At 38.4% G+C, this 23,115-nt stretch overlaps 1 protein-coding gene and 1 pseudogene across 1 annotated transcript; one reads left to right on the top strand and one right to left on the bottom strand.

Annotated features, from left to right (window-relative positions):
- Nucleotides 1–879: 879 nt before the first annotated feature.
- LOC125367058 (vomeronasal type-2 receptor 116-like) lies at nt 880–11,057 on the bottom strand. Its single transcript, XM_048367686.1, has 6 exons — nt 10,942–11,057; nt 7,017–7,305; nt 5,123–5,929; nt 4,208–4,435; nt 2,753–2,876; nt 880–1,802 (listed from the first exon to the last, which is right to left on the bottom strand). Exons 1-6 carry the CDS (start codon nt 11,055–11,057, stop codon nt 880–882), a joined length of 2,487 nt encoding a protein of 828 aa, XP_048223643.1.
- A 194-nt stretch (nt 11,058–11,251) lies between these two features.
- The window catches only part of LOC125367059, a 101,034-nt pseudogene continuing 89,170 nt past the window's right edge, over nt 11,252–23,115 (top strand).

The raw sequence follows: 23,115 nt of genomic DNA on the forward strand, positions 1-23,115 counted from the left end.
ATTAATCCAGTGTATCGTGTTATAAAATTGAAGTGTATTTTTCTTGCATATAAAATCCATTCTTGAAATTTTAAAACTATAGAGAGATCAAAGAGGGGGTGGAGAAGAAGACAAAAGATGAAAGGAAAAGAGAGAGGGAAGGAAAACAGATGATGGGCAGAGGATGATCGAACAAAACAGATTGAGGAATGTTGCAAAAGGCAGATATGTGAATAGAAATAAAATGAAAATATTAATGTAATATATTTGGGGATAAAGCAGTATAGTGATATAGAAGGAGGAATTTAATGTATTTTAAAATTTAATAAAATATCCATGAACTCAGCTACCTAGGAAGGTATGATACAAGGGTCAGATTTTGAAACCAACCTGGGCAGAAAAGTCCATGAGACTCTTGTCTTCAGTTAACCACCACAGAGCCAAAATGAGGGCTGTGACTTAAGTGGTAAAGCCAAGTTTTAGAAAACCATAAAGTTACTGACAATAAAATGGTTTAAGTTCATGTTCCAAGACAGATGCCAAAACAGAAATTTTAAGTAAATGATTATTAAAGAAAAACAAAACAAAACAAACAAGAGTGAAAAATATACTAATTGGGATGATGGAACGAATGCAGAGTAAATAGGAATATTCAAAAATATAAAAAAATGCAACTTTAGCTAGCATTTGAGATTGTACCATCATTAGAGAAATTAGAAGCAGTCACTAGTTCTTGAGATTATTTCAACTATATAAAATAATATCTGCTTGAAAAAAGAAATGTAGATGTATCCAATGCCTAACATATGAAAATGTAACCTCTCTGTACATCAGTTTGATAATAAAAAATTGAAAAAAAAAAGAAATGTAGATTTACTCCAGAAATTTATACATGTGACCTTAAGAGGGATTATTCTTCCCACTGTGCATTTTATTCCGGAGGGCATGCTGAACATTTCTATCTGGCCTTAACAAGATGATATAGCACTTGGGGGCAAAGATGCAGCCTAGGAGTCCTGCACTGGAGGTCAAGATGGAGAAGACCTCTATAGCAACCATGAGCTTCCCCTTGGCACTGTGGTAGACAGGCAAGAAAGTGAGCCACACACTGCAGAACACCAGCATGCTGAAGGTCAGGAACTTGGCTTCATTGAAGGTGTCAGGCAGGTTCCTGGCCAGGAAAGCTACAGTGAAGCTGGCCAGGGCCAGGGAGCCCAGGTATCCCAAGACACAGTAGAAAGAAGTGAAGGAGCCCTTGTTACACAGGATGATGATGTGGCCATGTTCAGAGTGGGCATCTGTGTCAATGAAGGGAGGAGAGGCTCCCAGCCAGAGTCCACAGAGAGTCACCTGGATCAGGATGCAGATGGGAATGATGAAGTTAGGAGCCCCTGATACCAGCAGCCACCTCATTCTTCCCCCTGGAGAAGTGACCTTGAAGGCCAAAACCACAGTTACAGTTTTGGCCAAGACAGTGGAAACAGCCATAGTGAATGCAACTCCAAATGTGGTTTGCTGTAGAATGCATGTGACTGTGTTAGGTCTGCCAATAAAGAGCAAGGAACAGAGGAAACAGAAGATGAGGGAGATGAGCAGAATGTAGCTGAGAGCCTGGTTATTAGCCTTGACAATGGGGGTGTTCTGATGTTTCACAAAGACCCCAAGAACAAGTGCTGTGAGTATAGATAAACCAAGAGCCATGCAGGCCAAGGCCATCCCCAAGGGTTCTCCATAAGCCAGGAAACTTGCAGCTCTTGGGAGGCACTGGTTTCCCCCTGTGTTGGCATACTGATCATCTGGACACTTCACACACTGCTCCATATCTGGTGAGGAACTCAAATATCTATTAGTTCCTTTCAGTACTTAAAAATAAATTAAGAAATCCCTATAGAGAGGTCATTCTAAAAAGTTAATATTTAATGGCATAAAATTATGTACTACCAATATTACCAGGAATGTTCAGTATTATTTGTATATCTTCATCATTTTCCCACATACATTACCACATTCCCCTTTTTCCAGTCTTATTGAAACTCCTTTTATCAGAGTGATGACAACATATATTATTTCTCACTCCTTATAATGTGCTAATAAAAATGTTCTGCACCTCTTTTCACTGTCATAAGAATTCTCAGTCTTATGTGTTCTACTCATACCACAATTCCACAATTTTGGACAGTAAAGTATGCACTTCCCTGTGTGTCTCAGTGCAGCATAAAAAGTAGCCCTTCCTTGAAGTTGTTATATTTGTCTCTCCACGTCCCTGTAAAATGTTGGGCAGCAGAGAATGAAGTCAGGCTTTCAAACTCTAAAGCCATTATATGCAGAACACCTGTGGCTGATCTTTACGCAAAACCCAAGCCAGAGTTATATTGCAAGAACAGTTCTGTATACAAACAAACAAAGCAACAAACAAATACATAGAAGATATCTGTTTTCTTTGTATTCTAAATACAATTTTGAACAAGATGTAGACCTTGTCCTTAAAAAGGTTTTGCATTGAGTACATTACTAAGTAGGTAAATCAACTACATTACTGAGTAGTTAAATAAACATGCACACCAAAGAGTAGAATAGTTAACTGTACACAATTCATAGACTGAGATTTTTTTTCTCAAGGAGCAGTAGCATCCATTGCTACTACTTAATTACAAAGTGAAGAAAAGAAGTCTGCATCCTAATTCTGCATCCTAATACACAACTTTGGAGTTGACTTACATGGATTGTAGGAATGCGGAGAGAGTATGAGTTTCTCCCAAATTCATGAACTTACCTGTCCCATTAGCCATCTCATTCTCTGGGCAAGGGATGCAGTCAAAACAACAGGCAGCCTGTTCCTCCTGTGGGGATTTCCTGAATCCAGGACCACAACTCTCACTGCAGACAGAGTGAGGAGGCTGAGGAAAATCAGGTATGCAAAAGTAATCAGTCAATGTTGACTGAACACTCCAAAAAGTCCATTTTTTGAATAGTAGGATTATGAAACACTGCATTTCTATGCGTACAATTCTAGTCAGTTAATTGAATGTTATTATAGATTCCATCTTGTCACAAAAGACTAATGTCCTCTAGCCTTGATCTCTGCCTAGCCTGTTGAAGTATTGAGGAATGTGAAAGCTTTAATCTGTGGAGATAAATGTTGAGAAATTAAGACCTAGTGGCCAGACCTATGAACTGCTTAGATTTCCTATCATTATATGTTGTCTCCTACTCATCTATGATATGAGGAGCAAGGAAGATGAATTTTTGTAGTTCACAATTTGCGCTGTAAGGTAAAGCACAGTCCTGTTTTTACAGGATTATATGAACACCAGCTGCACCATATCTTATTTTTCCAGCGCCCATATGGTGAGAATCTTCTCTCATGGGCTCTCACCAAAGATTCCTCTCATCAAAATTCCCCAATTGGGACGCCAACTGACCATCGAATAGAACCTCCACAAAAGGCAGCAAAATAAACCTTTGAAACACATAAAGTAATTTTTTCAGGTAATTTATGACAGCATAGAAACCTACAAATAAAATGCAATCTATTTTTTATGCTAACATTCTAAACCAACATTTAGAAATATATTTAAGATTTTTGTGGAACTTGACTTCCGGGTCTGGGCAATATCCTTGGACTTCTTTTGCTCAGTTAGTACTCTACGACTTGAGCCACAGACTCACTCAAGCTTTTAGGTAAAAAATTGAGATAAGTGTCTTCCAGGCTTTTCTGCTCTAAATTGACCTATAATATTAGATCTGAGGATGTTACTGCCTGAGTAGATAGGATTAAAATCAAGAGCCACTAATGCAGTGCTGTTAGTTTGTTTTGTTTCTTTTCTATCCAAGAGGCAATCAATGCAATTTTTTAAATTGGAAATATTTTGATGTGCAATACTAGGCCGTTAGTAAGTACATAGGACATAAAATGTGTGTGTGTGTGTGTGTGTGTGTGTGTGTGTGTGTGTTTGCCAGAAACAAGACTTGAATTAAGATCCTGGCCTTTGTGTCGGAGATTTGTTGCTTAAGGCTAGCAGTATGCTACTTGGTCTACGGTTCTACTTTCTGCTTTTTTTGTGGTTAGAATGCTTAAAGTGATTTGAAACCATGATATTCACATCTCAGCAACCTTAGGTAGCTAGTATAATAGGAGTAAGTTGTCAACACCCAACAAAATATATTTTAAGGATTAATTTTGCTTATTTACATGCTCTTAAAATTATTACAATTAGATCCAACCCACCTCTGTAGATTCTATGGCCCACTGTACCGTATCTTCAAATAGAGAGAGTTGATGTCCATGAAGAGTACATGAAGAAAACTTTCCGACTTTCACCTCAAGTTGAAGACCTTCTGGAAAATTCCATATGTTCACAATGTCATAGTCTGCTTCCAATTTCCTTTCTTCACCACAAATCACTTCATCTCCAGCAGGATTATGAAATTGGATGTGCTTCAGAAAACGGTGCAGCTAAAAGAAATACATCTTCATATGGTGAAGAACTTCCTAGAGTTAACACTGAAAACCTGAACTAAGAAAAGCTCCTGATTGTATTTAATTTCAGATTCAGAGTTCAAGAGTAGCAGGCACTTAATGAAGTGTCTCAAAGAATTTATGAATGCATCAGAACTAGCCTTTTGAATTCTGGTCACTCAACAATGATACTTTATGGCTTGTTTTCAAGAGAAATCAGTTACATGTAAATAGTCTCTGTTGCCTAGATAGAGTTTTCTGAAATCTCTAATTTTATGAATGTCTATAGTTAGACCTCTGTAAAATTTTAATACATAAAGTAGAATTAGAAAACAAATGAAAATTATGGATAATTCTATTCACCATGTCATCTTTTGCTATTACTTAAGAAACTGATATGGATAATTTGAATTTACAATATTCAAAACATTACCTATGGGCCTCTTGAGGTTATTGGTAAGTAAAAGACTGGATAGAAACATGGAATATATTTTGTCCTTGTTACTAGCTTACTTTTCCTTAAGAGCACATTAACACATGTCTGGTGTTCCTCACAGACATTTAACAAGTATTATTTCTTGGGTTTTGGGAAAAATACCTGAATCTGTAATCTCATACAGCAAGAAATCCTTCTACAAAGTTACTTTCTTCATGGTGTGAGCCATGCAAAACAGAAGGCCTTACCTGTGCAGGGGAAGGCACTGTCCCCTTTCTATTTCCCATTGTTTGTATTTCTGCTTGAAGAAGAATCATCTTATGGAAAGCCTGGGCCACAGCATACACAGCATTGTATATGTTGTAACTGTCTGCAGACATAGCTATGTCAAAAGCTTGCCTAGCCAACCAATCCAAGGAGGCATCATGAGGACAGTTCTCCCATGTTACACAGTCAGACTCAGAATCTGAGCAATTAAAAGAAAGAAACCACACCCGAGCAAGGAAATAATCTTCTGGGTATTTGGAAGGGTTAACTGCCTTGACAAAATTTGTGAATCCAGAAACATCTGGACGATGGTATGAAAAAATGAGAGGAACATGTAATGAACCAAGCATGAAATATTTCCTTTTCATGGTTAAATCCCACTGTGAATTCATGATAAAAACTTTGCCTTTTATTAAATATTGCTCAATGCACATAATTAAGTGTACTAGTGATTCATTATCACCATATATGATGAGAACATTTGCTGAGGATTTATTAATCTGATTATAAAGTGCCATGATTTTGAATACATATGACACGGCCTGGTTTGGGATTGCTATATCAAAGGCCACACAAATTCTATTCTTGGTTATCTCTGCTTTCAATTCAGGAAGAATCCACAAGCCTTCCTCATTTTGCAAGGTTAACAGTCCCACCCAGTTCCATCTGAAGTGAAGCAGCAAGGAGACCATGGCAGTGGCCATTGATGTGTCCTTTGAGGCCATCTGATAGAGAGCAGGAAACTTGTTATGGTCACTCAGGTCATGCTGAAATGGTCCAAATGTAAGCTAAAGGAATGAAAATTGGATGTTACATGAGTGACAAGATTTCCATCCATCACAGTCCCATTCATAATATATATTAAGTAACCAATTGAAGCAGATTAAAGGCAAGTATTTCTTTTAGTTTTTCCAAAAAGATAAATTTTACATTTTTTTAAACAGTTATACAACATTTCAATTTTTTCACCATCAGGTGATCTTTGTCAGGGTTTCCATCAACTTCTCCCATCTATAGCAACCCCACCCATTCATTGACTTTCCTTGTTCCATTTTTGCATACGTATATTGAATATTATCTTATAGTTTCCCACATATCTACTCCCTATTCCCCTACCCTTTTCCACATCCCCTTATCACCTAATCCCCTCAGACAAGACATTCTCAGCTTTGTGTTCTTCATATCTGTTAGTTGATCAGAGAGCTTACACCATGAAATTCTGTTCCTATAACTACCATACCTTTTAGTTAGATTGATCATGTATATATGTGATTGGATATATATGTTTGTTCCAATTGTTTTCATAAGGCACGTTCATATTTATACTTAACATTTCATATTAGAGAATGCACAATCCATTTTCTTTCTAAGCCCGACTTTATTAAACATCTTATGCACGTGTGTGTGTGTGTGTGTGTGTGTGTGTGTGTGTGTGTGTTTACAAGGCCACAAACTCAGGGGCTCATATACTTCTTGTCTTTTGATCTCAAGAGTGACTGAAGACTACATTATTTCCTGCATTCTTTCTAGTTAATCAGAGGTAAATTTACTGAGTGGCTAGGATTACAAATGTGAGATCCCAGAACCCAGTTCAAGATAAGTTCATACTTTAAAGACATTTTCAATTTCCTGATTTTTGAAGAAGAATTGATAATTCTTAAAAGTCCCAAATAATTCCTTTCTGTGCTATAACGTTTCTAATCGCTTTTCCAAACAAATGGTGTTATAGGTAGTCCATTATCTTTGAATATTTTGTTTGATATCACAAAATTTAATGTTTATAAAGGTATTTTGCTCCCTATCACTCTCTTCTAATACCTGAAATGCCATCAAATGAGACATTTTTTAATATCACCTCACTGCTTTCACTCTCACTTGTGGAAACTTGTAGAGTTCCAGCATTGTCCCAATCTTTGCAGATATTATTCCTGATGGTCCTGTAAGTACTGCTATAGCCTTGCTGCCATTCTTACAGCTGTAGTTTGGAATCTCATACTTTCCAAAGAGGCAAATGAAGGGATTTTTAAATGTTGTCCAAGCTCCAGATTCAATATCATAGGTTTCAAATCCCAGAGTCCAGTTATATAAAAGATCAGGGTTTTTGTTGATCTCTTCAATAGCAAAAGCCAAGGCCAATACAAACTGGTAGCTCTTGAAGACAAATCTGCATGATGGCATAGAAATTCAGGAGGAGTGTTTCAAAATTTATGACTTTGATGGATGCAATACTTGCTTCTTTGCCAATGAATATTTTAACACCTTACCCCCTGCTGCCCCTCGCGAATGATAGGCTATTCATTGGATTCTCTGTGTGTGTTTCAATTTACATTCTGTCCTGCTCTGCTTGGTTTGAGGTCCTTCTGGTTCTCTTCCTATTATTTGCCTTGCCCCATTTGGATTCTTAGATATAATTAAACCCCTCTCACTACAGTAACCTTCTCAACCCACAAAATAATGTGGTGTGTACATAGGGAAATAGCTTCAAGGCTGAAACGCTTTACAGAGGAAACAAGATTAGTGTTTAGAGGCTCTGGTGCATAGATTCTTAATTTGATTTTCTTCAGAGGAATTGACTATAAGGCCTCTTTCAGTAGTTTCTTCATTTACAACACCTGTGCTCTTTTTCATAGGTCTTCAACTAAATCTCCTATAACATTAGTCTTCTCTCACTCATAATTCTTCCTTAAAAACTACTCTTCAAACTACCCCACTTAAGAACCTCAATTGCTTTCAAAATGATAGACCAGTGTTAACATCATATATGTCAACATGACTATCCTCTGATTGTACATTTAATGCTCTCAACAACATCTGAAACAAGATGAACAAAACTAAACAAAAGATCAAATCATCAATACCTAATTAATCAGAAACAAGTGAACAATGTATCAGAAAGAATATAGCCTTCTTCCCAAAATAAAACCAAAGGTTTCAAAATGGACAAAAACCCCATGAAAATAAAAGAAAAATGGCAATTAAAGGAAGCTTGATTCTGAAAAAAAAAATAGAGTAGGCAATCAAAGACAAGCAGATATGTCTCAAAATACTTTCAAAACACTGTGGTAAACCAGGTTTTAGTGACTTAAGCCTGTAATTCGAGCTATTGAGAATCACAGTTTGAAGCCAGCCTGGGCAGAAAAGTTCATGAGACTCTTCTCTCCAATAAAATACTTAGCAAAATCCAGAAAAGTTCACTGTATCTCAAGTGGTAGAGGGCTAGTCTTGATCACAAAGAGGCTTGGCGACAGCACCAGGGCCCAGAGTTCAAGCCACAAGACCAGGAAAAAACAAACAAAAAACAAAAACTAAAACCCATGGTGGTAACTGTGACTAATGAAAAGAAAGAAAGGCCATAGAAGAAATTTCATGGGCTTGATGAGACTAAACCAAGATTATTAGAAGAATTCATGGCATCTACCAACAGAAAGATAAATCAATTCAGAGACAGACAAGGAGCCCAATAGGAAAAATTAGTCACCCAGCTAAAGGATATGAGAGAAAACACTGACAAACCCAAGAGGGTAAAGAGTTCATCAAAGATCAAAAAGCAATTTTCAATGAAGAGGTAAAAACCATCAAAAATCATTAATTAGAAGGGAGAGGAAAAAAATCAAAGTAGAAAGTACTGACAGAAGAATTTAAGGTTCTTAATCCAACAACCTAAATTAAGATGACTAGGTATTGGGGAAGAAAATGCAAAAGCATAACAATGAAAGGACCAGAAATATATTTAACAGAATAGTAGTAGAGAATGTCCCGGACATCCCAAAAGACAAGGATATTCAATTATGAGAAGCCTCTAAAAGGGAACATCAAAATGGTGAAACAAAGGATAAAAGGTAAACCAATGCAACAGTGATACTCACAGTACCGTATGTTGGAAATTAACTGCCCATTTGTGGGGGAGGGTAATGGGGAGGAGGGAAGGTGGGAGAACACTGAAGGTGGAGGTAACAAGTTTGACAAATATTCTCACTACCTTACATAATGTAACTGCAACCCCTCTGTACATCACCTTGACAATAAAATTAAAGACTAAATTAATTAAATAAATTCTACAGTTAAAAAACACAACCAAACAAAAGAATCCTCTAGAGCTCCAAACAGACCAGACTGGAAAAGAAAACCCCACCATCACATTGTAATCTGCACAAAATCAATAAGGAGCAAGGAAAGGATCCTTAAATCTGTAAGAGAGGAAAGATTGATTTCTTACAAAAGAAAAGCGATCAGAATAACCCAGTAGTTTTCTTATGGCTGCAAATATGTTTCAATATATGCAAGTCAATGTAATTCAACATATCAACAGAATCAAGGAGAACCACCGCACGATCATTTCAATGCATGCTGAAAATTTTTTTGACAAGATTAAATACACTTTTAAGATTAAAGCTCAGGAGCTAGGAATCATTGGAACACTCCATAAGATAATAAAGACTGTATATGACAAACATACAGACATCATTATACTTAATGGTGAAGTGTTAAAGTCATTTCCTCTAAAGCCAAACATGAGATGAAAATACCAACTCTCTCTACTCATCTTCAATATATTACTGGAATTCCTAGCAAAAGCAGTAGTTGGCAACAGAAAAAATAAAGGTGAACCAAATAGGGAAATAATTAAGCTATCCATTTTTGCAGGTGACATTGACCCTCTATTTCAAGAACAGTATTCATTCCTTCTCCATGTTATTTGCAAGATCCAGAAATTTGGCAAAGTACCTTGGAATAAAAATAACCCACAAAAATTAGTAGCTTGTCTATATACCAGAGAACATCAAGACAGAAATCAGGAAGGCAGAGCCACTTGTAATAGTCTCAACAGTAAACCACTCTCAGGATTAATTTAGCCAAGCATGTGGAAAAAAACACACCTATTTTGAAATTTTAGAAATCTTAAAAAGTAAATTAAAGCAAATTAAAAGAATGGAATAGACTTCTATGCTCCCAGATTGGAAGGATTTGCATCAGAAAATGGAAACATTGCCCAAGGACATCCACAAATACATATCTGACATAAAATAATGGCACAGTGCTTAGTTTGAAGTGGCAACTAATGGTCTACAGTAAAAGGGACACACACACACACACACACACACACACACACACACACACACACACACACACACACAAAGGTCCTGGGGTTTGAAATCAGAGCCTGGACACTATTCTTGAGCTTTTTTATTGAAGGATAGCACTCTGAGCCACAGCTCCACCTCAACCTTTGGCTGATTATCAGGACATGGAATACTCATGCATTTTCATACCCAAGCTGGCTCCAAAGATCGATCCTCAGATATCAGCATGCTGAGTAGTGAGGATTACAGTTATGAGCCACCAGCCAACAATAAGTATTTTATCAGGTCCCTGCAAACACAGTGTTACCAAAGAAAACTTCTCAGACCACTGGCCTGTGGGGAAGAAAAGGAGTCTGCAGCCTTTCCGTACAGAACTCATGCCACTGATTCAGAGTGTTTGTAATAATATCATCTCATCCTCTGCAGTGACTTCTAGGATGGAGAAGATCCAGGGATTCTGGGTTAAAGTGAAGAACTTACAGACCTGGAGGGAAGAAGGTACATGGGAGGAAAGCAGAGTCCTCACCTATTAGTAGGCATAAATTTCCTCAACAGCAGATGCAAGATACCACAATGAAACTGAACTGTTTCTGGTGCAATAGAAATGGGTTGTCCTGGTAGAGAACACAGAGAATATTCATGTGTGTGCACAGATCCTCCAGCCATTGCCCATCCTGAGAATAAAACAGCACGTTGAAATAAACTGATGAGTGACTTACGGCTTGGTCTCTTCATGCCCAGAAAAATCACTGTTACTGCGATCTGCGCCCAAAGTGTAGAGAGGGAAAAACCCAGAAATCACTGCATCTCCATCCAGGTGTGCTTGGGGCTTCATTGTAGAAAAGCAGCTAGTGCCTTCCAAGGATATGACAGGGAGGGGAAGCTGGAGAAGAAGCAATGTGAAAATCAAGCGGCCCATCTCACGAGCTTCTGCCAATCAAAAATTCTGAGTGGAAGTGAGGCACAGTTTCAGGTTTGCACATTCATATATCTTTGTATAGCTGCTTGTGTACTGTTTTATTGACAGGAATGTATGCTGCAGTCCACCTTTCAGCGAAACCTCCTGTGAGTCCCCAGGAAGAGTGTAAAAATCTTCCCTTGGGCTTTGCATCTAAGGCCTTGCATCCAGGAGAAAAAACACGAGTTGGAAAACATGTTTTCAGATTCTCCTTCTTCCACCTACGTTCAATGATTTCCTCCAAGACCACAGATAATGAGAGCCCAGGGAAGATATTGTTGATGTAGTTGGTCCACTATCTGTGTTAAGATACTGATTGCATGGAAGCCATTTGGGGCGATGCAACTAGATTGCATCAGAGAGTGCCATGATAGGGGCACAGTGAAATGGTCCAAAAAAGTAGGCCAGTGAGATGTCAAAGTTATTAGGGACACCAGAAGGTCCATTCACCCACCCAGTGTCCATAAGAGCCGTAATATATTGCTGGTCGACCCTGCAAAATTTCTATATGAATTCTGTGTGCACAGGATACCATAAATGCACCCATTTACTGATTGCCTAAGTAAAAGATGCTTCTGCTGAAACCACCAGTATCTTATTGAGGTATAGAAATTGTAGGGAGCAGAGCCAGCAGTTATTTTCACTTTGATCTCTGGCTATGTTGCTATCACAAGGATATGCTAAGTGCAAGGACATTTGTTTACTAGTATCTCTGCCACTACCTGGAATTGCTTTGCTATGTCCCCTGGAGTATATTCCTATGTTAATCAACCTCATCCTGTCTTTACTGCCATCAAATGTTGAGAACGTCAAAGCCTCTTTGCGTTCTTGAATTTTAGCAACCCTATGCTATTCCCTGGTTCCAAAACTGCATATAAGCTGGAAGTTAAGAATAAACTTGGCTGCAGTCTTGAGTTACAATCTTAAATTGCACACTTCCCAAACCCCATTCTTCGCCTCTTGTCTTTTTCTCTTGTTTTGTATTTTTCCTTTTCTTTAATCCTTGCCCCCCCTTATTCAGGATTCCCTTTTCACTGCCGGCTGGCTCCGACAAGAAATGGAATTTGGGTCTAACATATTTTGACAAGTAGAAAACATAGTTAGTTTTGCTACTGATTTACCCTTGAATGAGAGAAAAAAAGTCCTTTAAACCACATGTCATGTTTTCAGAGCCTTGCATCCTGAAAAATATTCTCAATAGGATAACCTAAGCAAGCTAAAGTCAATGCCAAAATTTGGTTGCATATCTGCATTTTGAACTTTCAAATTCATATAGGTAATTTTTGATAAATAGGATAATGTATAACAAGACCAGGGTCTAGAGCTGGCTCTAGCTGTTGAACTAAGGGCAGACATACCACCAGAGTGGCACGAGGGAATCATCTAGCAATTTTTCTTTGTGTGGACCAAAAATGAATCTGTCAGGTGATTTGTCATCAGCGGTGTGGGTGAACATAGCATTGATCATGGTTCTCCTGCTAGGCTAAGTGCCAGAATCATGGATGTAGCTAAATCCATCTCTGACCTTCAATACTGAATGAATACTAGGGATGGTTATTGAGCTGCATGAGGCAACAAGGTGCTATGCTTTAGTGTCATTAGTGTTTTCATTTTTTGAAATACAAAGAAAACCTGTTTCCTTAGCATACTAAATCTGTAACCTTCAATAGAGAACAATCTTCAGCTCCCCTCTTTTGTATTTCAGGGTCCTCTTACTCTTGTCCCAAACCCAGGGTTGAACCCTCCTCAAAGTGCTGTCCAAACTCATCTATGGCCCAGATACCTTCTCTGTCAGTGCCTGGGATCTGAACCCTCATGCTTGGCTTTGCTGAGCTCTTGGACATTTCTCAGGACCAAGAAAAGGAGAGCACAGCATTACAGGTATAACTCAGACTCACAGAGTTTCCGGTGAGCCAGGAAACCGGTAAACTTTGAGCATTCACAGACCTCTCAGTAGTCACCCTGTCACCTATCCAGGATAAAGGTCGTGGCACTTTAGATAGATAGGATGGGAAATGAAGGAATAAAGACGATGAATTTCCTTTATCCTCCCTTTTCACTGTGTGTTTGCTGGGGATCACTGTCTGTTGCTGTTGGTTTGAAGACAGCACAACACATACTAAGCCCCTTTGGCTTCCTAGGCAGTGATATTATAGGAAACCCAAATAGTTACTGACAGCAGCCTCTAGGGAGGAAGACGGAGACCAAGTGTTCATAATAGCCCTACCATTTTTTGAAACATTCATAGTCTCCTTTCTCTGTTATAAAGATGGTTTGTTACAGAACTCAGCTCTGAGCTGCAGTCTCAACTGGAGTCCACAACAATACCTACCCTCCTATATCTTCTTCCTTCTGTAAAGAAATCCCCATACCTCAGGCCTCTAGGGCACATCCCATTGATCACCATGCTGAAGAAAAGCACCCTCCCTGCAGAGCAAAACACACTCAGTTTGTGAATTAGTCCTGTAAGGTGAAGTTCAAAGTGGAATAGGTGAGAATTTCATCATGCCCACAGTTCATGATAGCTTCACACCTACTGAACCTTTACAGGAATCCTAGTTGTAATGACCAACTCTACATTGCCTAGAGCCCAGAAGAGTTGGAGTTTTCCTGATCATCTCAGTAAGCTGTGCCCAGTGCTTGGAGAAATGCTGTTCCTCTGTTGGTGTTTAATAGGTATGCAATATAAGAGGACAACCAGCTCCTTTCCAGATAGTCCTATGTGACTAGACTAGCTCAGTCTGCTCTAGGCCTTCCTTGCTCAATCTATACTCAAGAAAGGGATACTCCTTTCTGACTGAATCTGGTGCCACATCCATAAATAATTCTTCATTTTCTCAGGTGTCAAAAAATTCTAACTGGACCAAGGGAATGCTGTCTTCATAGGAAATAAAGGACAGCACACTCCACAGGGCCAGCCTAAACCAGCACCTGTCTGGCTTTTAATACTTCGTGCTGGAAATAACCAATGAGGGTTCTCTGAGCAGGCCACTTCCCAGGCTAGGCTTCACCTGAAGTTCAAGGGTTTCATGTTATTAGAATTGTTACCAGCATTTGAACAGACAGTTCAGTGCATATCAGGTGCTGGCAAACTTCTGGCACATGGACAGAAAATGTGGGATGAATATGTTAAAGAATACACCAACTCTAAGAAGTAAAGTGTAGTTCTGAAACAGCTGGTGAAAGGTTCAACAGTGCCCAGATCACTATGCAAATGTTTTGTTCCATGAAACCCAAATGGTATCAATGATGACAATTTATCCATACAATGATTCTAAAGAGATAGAGATGCTGCTTTGGTCATTCAAATCACAGGTAAAATCTTTCCCGTATTAGTCTTGTGATCAGAAATGTATGAGGTTCCCTACTTGTGTATATAGACAACTTGTAAATTATTTAATACACGGTTAATTCTTAAAAAACAAGAAATGCATAAGTGCATCACATTATATGCTTCCATTATGTATCATGGAAATATCTCCTGGCTAGAGGAAAAACTTCTAGTCTATGAGACAGGCAGGAACATTGTGGCTGCAAAGGATCAACATGTGTACACACAAAGGCAACATGTATGATAATTAAATATTTCGATTCACAGGGATTCTCTCTATCACCACAATTCCAGCCATCTCCTGCAGTCAGGTATTCCAGGATGCCCTAAGGTGTGCATGTTCCATGTTTTTGTAGCCCTCAGAAACATAAGAGCTAAAGTGTAAGATACAAGACTACACTACAGGTAACAAAATCAATGAGCCGTTTTGTTTAAGCAGTAATATCCTGATTGAAACTTCATACAGTTTAGTGAATAAGAGCAAGGATTTACAAATGGGATTACATCAAGTAAAACCTCCATCACAACAAAGTAAATCGTCATTACAGTGAATAGATGGCCTACAGAATTAATCAGTTAACCATCTCGCAAGTGATTACTAACTTGAATATACAAGAAGCTCAGAAAACTACCTTAAGGAATGAACACATCAAATAATACATTGGAAAATAAAGGTATAGATACTGCTTTTTTTGGTGCTAGTCCTGGGGCTTCAACTTCGGGCCTAAGTACTGTCCCTGGATTCTTTTTACTCAAGGTTAGCACTCTACCACTTGAGCCACAGCATCCACTTCTGGCTTTTTATGGTGCTGACGAATCAAACCCTGGGCTTCATATAGACGAGGCAAGCACTCTACCACTATGCCATATTCCCAGCCCCTATAGATACTTCTGAAATACAGAAATAAAATGGATAATAAAAATACACAAAGAGTTTTTCAATATCCTTGGATGTTAAAATGCAAAAAAAAAAAAAACTGGTTGTGAATATTATCGCTCTCCAGTGACAAAGTCTGTCATCCAGAAACTTAGTAACTAGTGCTGTCAAGAATGAAATGAAAGTGAGTGCTTACACACAATTCATGGGAATGTTATTTCATGCAACCACTATGGAAATATATGTAGTTTCCTCAAGAAACTATACATAGATTGAGATATGAACAGTTACCACTAACTTGTAAGACTGGGGTTCATTCCATGTATGTGTCTAACTAAACCCTCTCAAGAGCTAACATGTACTACCAAATACTTTAAAATGATGAAATCCAAGGTAACAAGTATACAAGTATAAAAGATCAGTGCAAACCTCACACTACAAAATGTTTTTCCCTCCTACCATTCTAAAGTACATATTCTGCTTTGTTTATATTGTGATGCATATGTGCATCTACCATTGCAGCCATCTGTGAACTGTGTTCAATGCTCTGATATAGCTCTATTCTCCATGGCAATTGAGGTCTCTGCATGGAATTTGGATCTACTATATATTGACAAGTAGGAACCATACAGATCATCTGATACTGATTTATGCTTGAGATAGAGGAGAATTTTCTGCATTACCACATGTCCCCACAACAGTGCATCATGAAAATAATATGTTGATCTATGTTAGCAAGTTTAGTAAAATTTACCCTGTGAAGGTGAAAGTTCATAATGCAAAAGTGAAACTCAATTTGGGCATTGACTTTGACTCACTGAATTAATTTAATTGAGGATATTTTTATTATGATGTCCTAATCTCTGAATTTTTCAATATGTATTAGGCACAAATTTCAACAATGAGATGATCCTGATTTCAGCAGCATCACTGATTCATAGGGAATAGAAAGTAGGTGCATTTATGGAAACCTGCCCAGGTCAACCAGTAATGTTGTCATTGTTTTGGATAGTGAGTTTGTGAAGTCAACTTCGGTTGATATCCCACTGGCATACATTGTTTTCTGGATTTCAACATGCACCTAATATGGCCTCTGGTGATGCAATCCAGTTGCATCATCTCAATTGGCTTTCATGCAAATACTTTCATGACTCAGATGTCTGACAAACATCTATCAAAGGTAACCTCATCCCAAGTGCCTCATGATCTATGGTCTTGAAAGAAAGCATAGCACCTGAGATGAAGAAAGAGAATCTGCAAACATGTTTTCAACTTGTTTTCCTCCTGGACTCAAGGCCTTAGATGCAGAGCCCCTGGGAAGAGTTTTACACATTCTTCCAGGGGAATTACAAGAGCTTTTCAGGAAAGGTATTCTACAGTATACATCTCTGTCAATAAAAAGGCACTCCTGCACCTATAGAAATTTACTTAAATATATACACCAGAAACTGTAGGCCTCCCTTCCAGCCAGGATTTCACCTTGGCAGATGCTTCAGGGATGTGCCACTTGATTTTTACATTCCTTCTTCTCCAGTTTCCCCTCCCTGTTAGGCCCTTGGTTGGCACTGCTGCCTTTCTACCATGAACAAGCAAGCACACATGGACGGAGATACAATGATTGCTCTGCTTTTACCTCTCTGCACGTTGGCAACAAATCCAAGTAACAGGGCTGCTTCAGGGCTTGAGGAGAACAAGCCATCAGTGACTCATCAGTGTGTTTCCATTTACTGTTTTGTTCTCAGGGCAGTGGCTGAGGGAACACTGGGAGTGTTGATGAGTGCTCTCTGTCTTCTTTACCCTGACAACACATCTGTACTACAACAAAAAAGCTCATTTTCATTATTTTAACTTCCATCTACTGTGTAGTAAATTTCTACATGATAGCTAGGAAAGGAATTTGATTTCCATATATTTTTTTTTCCAGGACTGTAGGTACTACACTTTAATCTCTAAGCACTTCACAATTAGGTGATATTATTTATTTTTAGTTTAGTCCATAATGGCCATTAATTTTTTTTTTCTTGTGGTGGCTTAGCGCCAGTTTGTTTTTTTTCCTTATTAATTGTCAAAGTGATGTACCGAGAGATTATAGTTTTATACCTTAGGCCTTGGGCACATTTCCTGTACTGTTTGTTATCTCTTCCCTCATTCTCCCTCCTCCTACCCCTTTTCTCTCTCCCCCCATGAGTTGTAAAGTTGGTTAACACCAAATGGTCTTGCAATTATTGCTTTTGGAGTTGTTTGTCTTTTTATCTGTGTCTCTCAATTTTGATATTCTCTTGCACTTCCCTAGTTGTAATACCAGTATATACAGTATCCAATGTACTCAGATGAGATGCAGTGATAATGTGGGTACAACCATAAGAAGGGAATACAAGAGGATCATCAACAATAGAAGCTACGGTTTCACATGGCATGTTGAAAGTTATTAAAACAGTGATATACCAGTTATTTCCATAACATGGAGTTCATTTCACTTAGCACCATCTTATGCATTCATAAAGGCATAGCTACTAGGCTCCTGTGATCCTCTGCTGTGACTAGCCTAGACCTGTGCTAATTAATCGCTATGAGGGAGACCATAGAGTTCATGTTTCTTTAGGTCTGGCTCACTTCACTTAGTATAAATTTTTCCAAGTCCTTCCATTTCCATGGGGCAATGTCATTCTTTCTGATAGAGGCATAAAATTCCATTGTGTATACGTGCCACATTTTCCTGATCCATTCAATTACATAGGGGCATCTGGGTTGGTTCCCATTTTAGGTATGAAAAATTGCTCTGGGATGAACATTGTTGTGCTGGTGGCTTTAATGTGTTCTTGTTTGTGGTCTTTTGGGTAGATGCCCAGAAGTGGGGCTGCTGGGTCATAGGTGAGTTCTATGTTGAACCTTCTGAGGAATCTCCATACTGGTTTCCAAAGTGGCTGAACCAGTTTGCATTCCCACCAACAATGAAGTAGGGTTCCCTTTTGGCCACATCCCCTCCAACATTTATTATTGTTAGTTTTCTTGATATAGGACATTCTTACTAGGGTGAGGTGGAATCTCAATGTTGTTTTGATTTGCATTTATTTTATGGCCAGTGATGTAGAGCACTTTTTCCTATGTCTCTTGGCCATTCTCCTTTCCTCACCAGAGAAGTCTCTTTTTAAGTCTTTAGCTCACTTGTTGAGGGGGTTGTTGTTTCTTTGCGGTTTTGTTTTGGAGGAATTTAATTTTTAGTTCTGCAATATTTAAGATACAGGCCTTTGTCCATTCTATGGCTGGTAACGATCTTTTTCAAATCTGTGGGCTTTCTGTTTATCTTGGGAGCTATGTTCTTTGCCCTGCAGAAGCTCTGCTCTTTGATGCAGTCAAATTTATCCATCCTTTCTTTGATTTGTACCATTTCTGGGTGTTTGTTAAGGAAGTTTCATCCTGTGCCAAGGAGCCCAAGTGTTTCTCCCACTCTTTCTTTTAGTGTTTCCAGGGTATCTCTTTATATTTCGAGGTCTTTGGCCAACTTGGAATTGATTTTGGTTCAGGGTGATATGTAAGGATCTACTTTTAGTTTGTTGCAGGTGTTGAACCAGTTTTGCCAGCACCATTTGTTAACGAGGTTAACTTTCTTCCATCCTATTTTTTAAGCTTCTTTATCAAAGATTAAGTAGGCATAGTTCTATGGGTTCATTTCTGGGTCTTCAATTATGTTCCATTGGTCTTCAGGCCTGTTCTGGTGCCAATGACACCTGTTTTTATTACTATGGTTTTATAATACAGCTTGAAGTTTGGTATTGTAATTCCTCCAGCACTGTTCTTTCTGCATAGGATTGTTTTCACTATTCGTGGTCTTTTATTGTTCCATATGAATTTCTGGATTGCTTCCTCTATTTTATTAAAAAATGGTGTTGGGATATTAATGGGTATTACATTGAATTTGTAGATAACCTTTGGCAATATTGCCATTTTGACTATATTAATCCTTCCAATCCAGTAGCATGGGAGGTTTGTCCATTTCTTTGGTCCTGCCTTAATGTCGTTTTTCACATTTTTAATGTCATAGAGGACTTTCACTTCTTTAGCTAAGGTTATTCCTAGGCATTTTATGTTTTATGCTGCTATTGTAAAAGAAGTTGTTTTTCTGATTTCAGCCTCGGTGTTTGGGTCATTAGCGTATAGAAAGGCCGTTGATTTTTGAGGGTTTCTTTTATATCTTGCTACTTTGCCAAAGTTTTGGATCATCTCTAGTAGCTTGGGAGTAGAGTCTTTGGGGTACTTTAGGTATAGGATCATGTCATCTGTGCAGAGAGAAAGTTTAACTTCATCTTTTCCTATTTGGATCCCCTTTATGTTTTTTCTTTCCTAATTTGTCTGGATAGGAATTCTAGTACTATGTTTAAGAGGAGGGGAGATTTTAAAGGGAATGGCTTTAGCTTTTCACCGTTTAGAATTATGCTTGCTTTTGTTTTGTCATAGACTGCCTTTATTATATTCAGGAGTGTTTCCTGGAATCCCAATTTTTCCAGGACGTTTATCATAAATGGGTGCTGGAATTTATCGTACGACTTTTCAGCATCTAGATATATCACCATGTGATTCTTTACCTTGCTTCTGTTGATGTAGTGGATTACATTAATTGACTTGCGTATACTGAATCACCTTTGCATCCCTGGGATGAATCCTGTTTGATCATGGTGCATGATTTTTTTGATGACCTGTTGAATTCGATTGGCCAGAATTTTGTTGAGAATTTTTAAATCAATATTCATCAAGGAAATCGGTCTATAGTGCTCTTTCCGTGATGAGTCCCTGCCTGGTTTTGTGATGAGGGTTGTACTGGCTTCATAGAATGTGTTTGATAGTGAACTTTCTCATTCAATTTCATTGAAGTTTTTGAGAAATATTGGTGTGAGTTCTGTTTTGAAGGCCTTGTAGAATTCTGCTGTGAATCCATCTAGACCTGGGCTTTTCTTGAATGGGAGAATTCTTATTGCCGTTTCTATTTCAATGCTGGATATGGGTCTGTTTAGAAGGTTAAAATCTTCATGGTTGAGTTTGGGGATATCAATTTTTTTCTAGGAAATTGTCCAATTCCTCCAGGTTCTTCATGTTGGCATAAAGGTTTGGAAAATAGTCCCTTATTGTGTTCTGATTTTTGTTTCTTTCTGTGCTGATGTTACATGTTTCATCTCTGATCTTGTTTATTTGGGTGTGCTGCCTTTGTTTTTTTGGTCAGGTTTGCTGGGGTCTGTCTATATTGTTAATGTTTTCAAAAAACCAACTGTTTTGTTGATTCTTTCAATGTTTTTGTTTTATCTCTAAGTTATTTAATTCTGACTTGATTGTAATAATTTGCTTCCATTTATTGACTTGGGGTTTGGTTTGTTGTTGTCTTTCAAGGAGATGAAGGTGCTTCTTTAAGTTGTTGAGTTGCTGTTTCTCCAGTTTGTTAATGTAGGCATTGAGAGTTATAAATTTTCCTCTTAGTACTGCCTTTTCTGTGTCCCAAAGAAGCTGGTACTTTGTGTACTCATCTTGGTTGAATTCCATAAACATTTGAATTTCTGTTCTAATTTCTTCAATGGCCCACTGATAGTCCAGCAGTTTGTTGCTTATTCTTCATGAATTGTAGGATTTTCTGTGGTGGCTGTTTGAGTTGAGCTCTAATTTTATTCTATTGTGGTCTGAGAGAATGCAGGGAATGATTTTAATAATTCTGAATTTGACAGTTTTTATTTGTGCCCTAAGATATGATCTATTTTGGAGACTATTCCATGTGCTGCTGAAAAGAATGTGTATTCTGGTGATGCAGGATGGAATATTCTGTAGATGTTGGTTAAGTCAGTTGGTCTATGAAGTTTTTAGGTCTGTGGTTTCTTTGTTCAGTTTTTGGCATGTTGATTTGTTCAGAGGTGACAATGGAGTGTTAAAGTCTCCAACTATCAATGTGTTTGGGTCTATGAATGTTTTTAAATTCAGTAGTGTTTGTTTGATGAAGTTGGTTGCTCCTTTATTTGGGGTGTAGATATTTGGGAAGATTAATTCCTCCTGTAGGAAAGATCACTTTATTAGTATGTAGTAAACTTCTCTGTCTCTACTTACCATTTTTAATTTGAAGTCAAGTTTATCTGGTACTAGGATTGCAACTCCACCCTGCTTTTGGGGGACATTTGCATGGCAGAGTGTATTCCAGTCTTTCACTTTTAGAAGATGGTCACTGTCAGAGTTTTTAGTCCCCTGCACTCTCCTGACCTGTGGGAGAGATGGGGAAACATGCCTGACCCGACGAGCCAAGAAAGGAATGGGTCGACAGATCATCTGTACCCAGCCCTTCCTCACCGGAGGACAATCAGACGCGTCCGGGAGATAAGTCCAGTGCAAAGTCTCATTTATTGAGGTAGGTCCCACCATTAAATAAGGCACAGGAACCAATCAGGTCAAAGATTGGCAGGAAGGGGAGGGGTGTAGGTGCACCTATTTGGGGACTCTGAGGGAAGGCCTGAGCTGTCCATCAAGGGTGGAGGGCTGAGGGAACAATCCTAAGAGGCGGCCTAATTTTACATCACAGCCCACAGGACCGCCTCCAGGTTCACCATCTGGCGCCATCTTAGCCACACGTGGTCCCAAGGCTGGGAGGTGGGGCCAGCTTAGAACCGCCTTTCTGGGTTCCAGTGTAATAGCCACATGTGACCCTGGGGCTAGGAAACAGGCGGGGCTAGCTAGTTGCCTCTTTCTGATGTAACATGCCCCAGCATATACCACAGTTTACTTTTGCTGGATAGATGTGTCTCTTGGAGGCAGCAGAAAGATGGATCTTGATTTTTGATCGAGGTTATGAGCCTATGTCATTTAATTGGAGAATTAAGTCCATTAATGTTGAGTTAGGATTGAGAGATGATCATTTGTTCCTTTCATTTTAGCTATCTTGTTAAGAGCTTAATCTTCCCAATTCTTGATCTAATATTCTGGTTTTCTAATTACAGGTCATTTCTCTGTATTTTGATCTTGATTATTTTCCCTGTGTAGTATATCTTTTAGGATTTTCTATAGCTGGTTTGGTGGAGATATATTGTTTCAATTTTTCTTAACTGTAAAAGACTTTTATTTGCCCTTTAGCTATGAATGAGAAATTAGCTGGGTACAGTATTCTTGGTTGATCATTATTTTTATTTAGTGTTTGGCATACCTTATTCCAGGCTCTCCTTCTTTTCATGATTTCTGCTGAGAAGTCTGGGGTAATTCTGATTGGTTTTTTATTACATATGATTATTTTCTTCTCCTCAACAGCGTTAAGGATTCTTTCCTTGGACTCTATTGATCCTGTTTTGATCACAATGTGTCTGTGGGATATCCTATTCCAGTCTGGTTGGTTTGGGGTTCTAAATGCTTCTTGAATCTGGATAGGCCTATCTTTCTGGGTATTTGGGAAGTTCTCAGCAAATATTCTGTTAAATACGTTGCCTATTCCAATAACTTCTTTCTCTGGGTTTTCCTCAAAACCTATTAGCCTTAAATTGGGCTTCTTGATTGTATCTTGGAGCTCCTGCAGTGATCTATTTTGGCAATTAGATTGGTTTTGTTGTTTTTTTCATCTTTCTCCATAGATTCAAGGGAATCTTCATTTCCTGAGATTTGATCCTTCTCTTTATCTAGTCTGGACTGTAGACTAGCTACTTGATTTCAAATCTCTTTTTTCCTTAGTCTTTCTTGATGATTTCCATGTCTTTGCTATAATTTTCTTTTAGGTC

Source organism: Perognathus longimembris, chromosome 18, assembly GCF_023159225.1.
Source record: "Perognathus longimembris pacificus isolate PPM17 chromosome 18, ASM2315922v1, whole genome shotgun sequence".
Classification (NCBI taxonomy): domain Eukaryota; kingdom Metazoa; phylum Chordata; class Mammalia; order Rodentia; family Heteromyidae; genus Perognathus; species Perognathus longimembris.

Coding starts and splice junctions, on each gene's coding strand:
- LOC125367058 (XM_048367686.1), bottom strand. CDS start 11,057: ATGAAGCCCCAAGCACACCTGGATGGAGATGCAGTGATTTCTGGGTTT. Junction 5,930..7,016: donor AACTCTACAAGTTTCCACAA/GTGAGAGTGAAA, acceptor TCATTCCTTTAG/CTTACATTTGGACCATTTCA. Junction 1,803..2,752: donor TGAGATGGCTAATGGGACAG/GTAAGTTCATGA, acceptor GTTCCTCACCAG/ATATGGAGCAGTGTGTGAAG.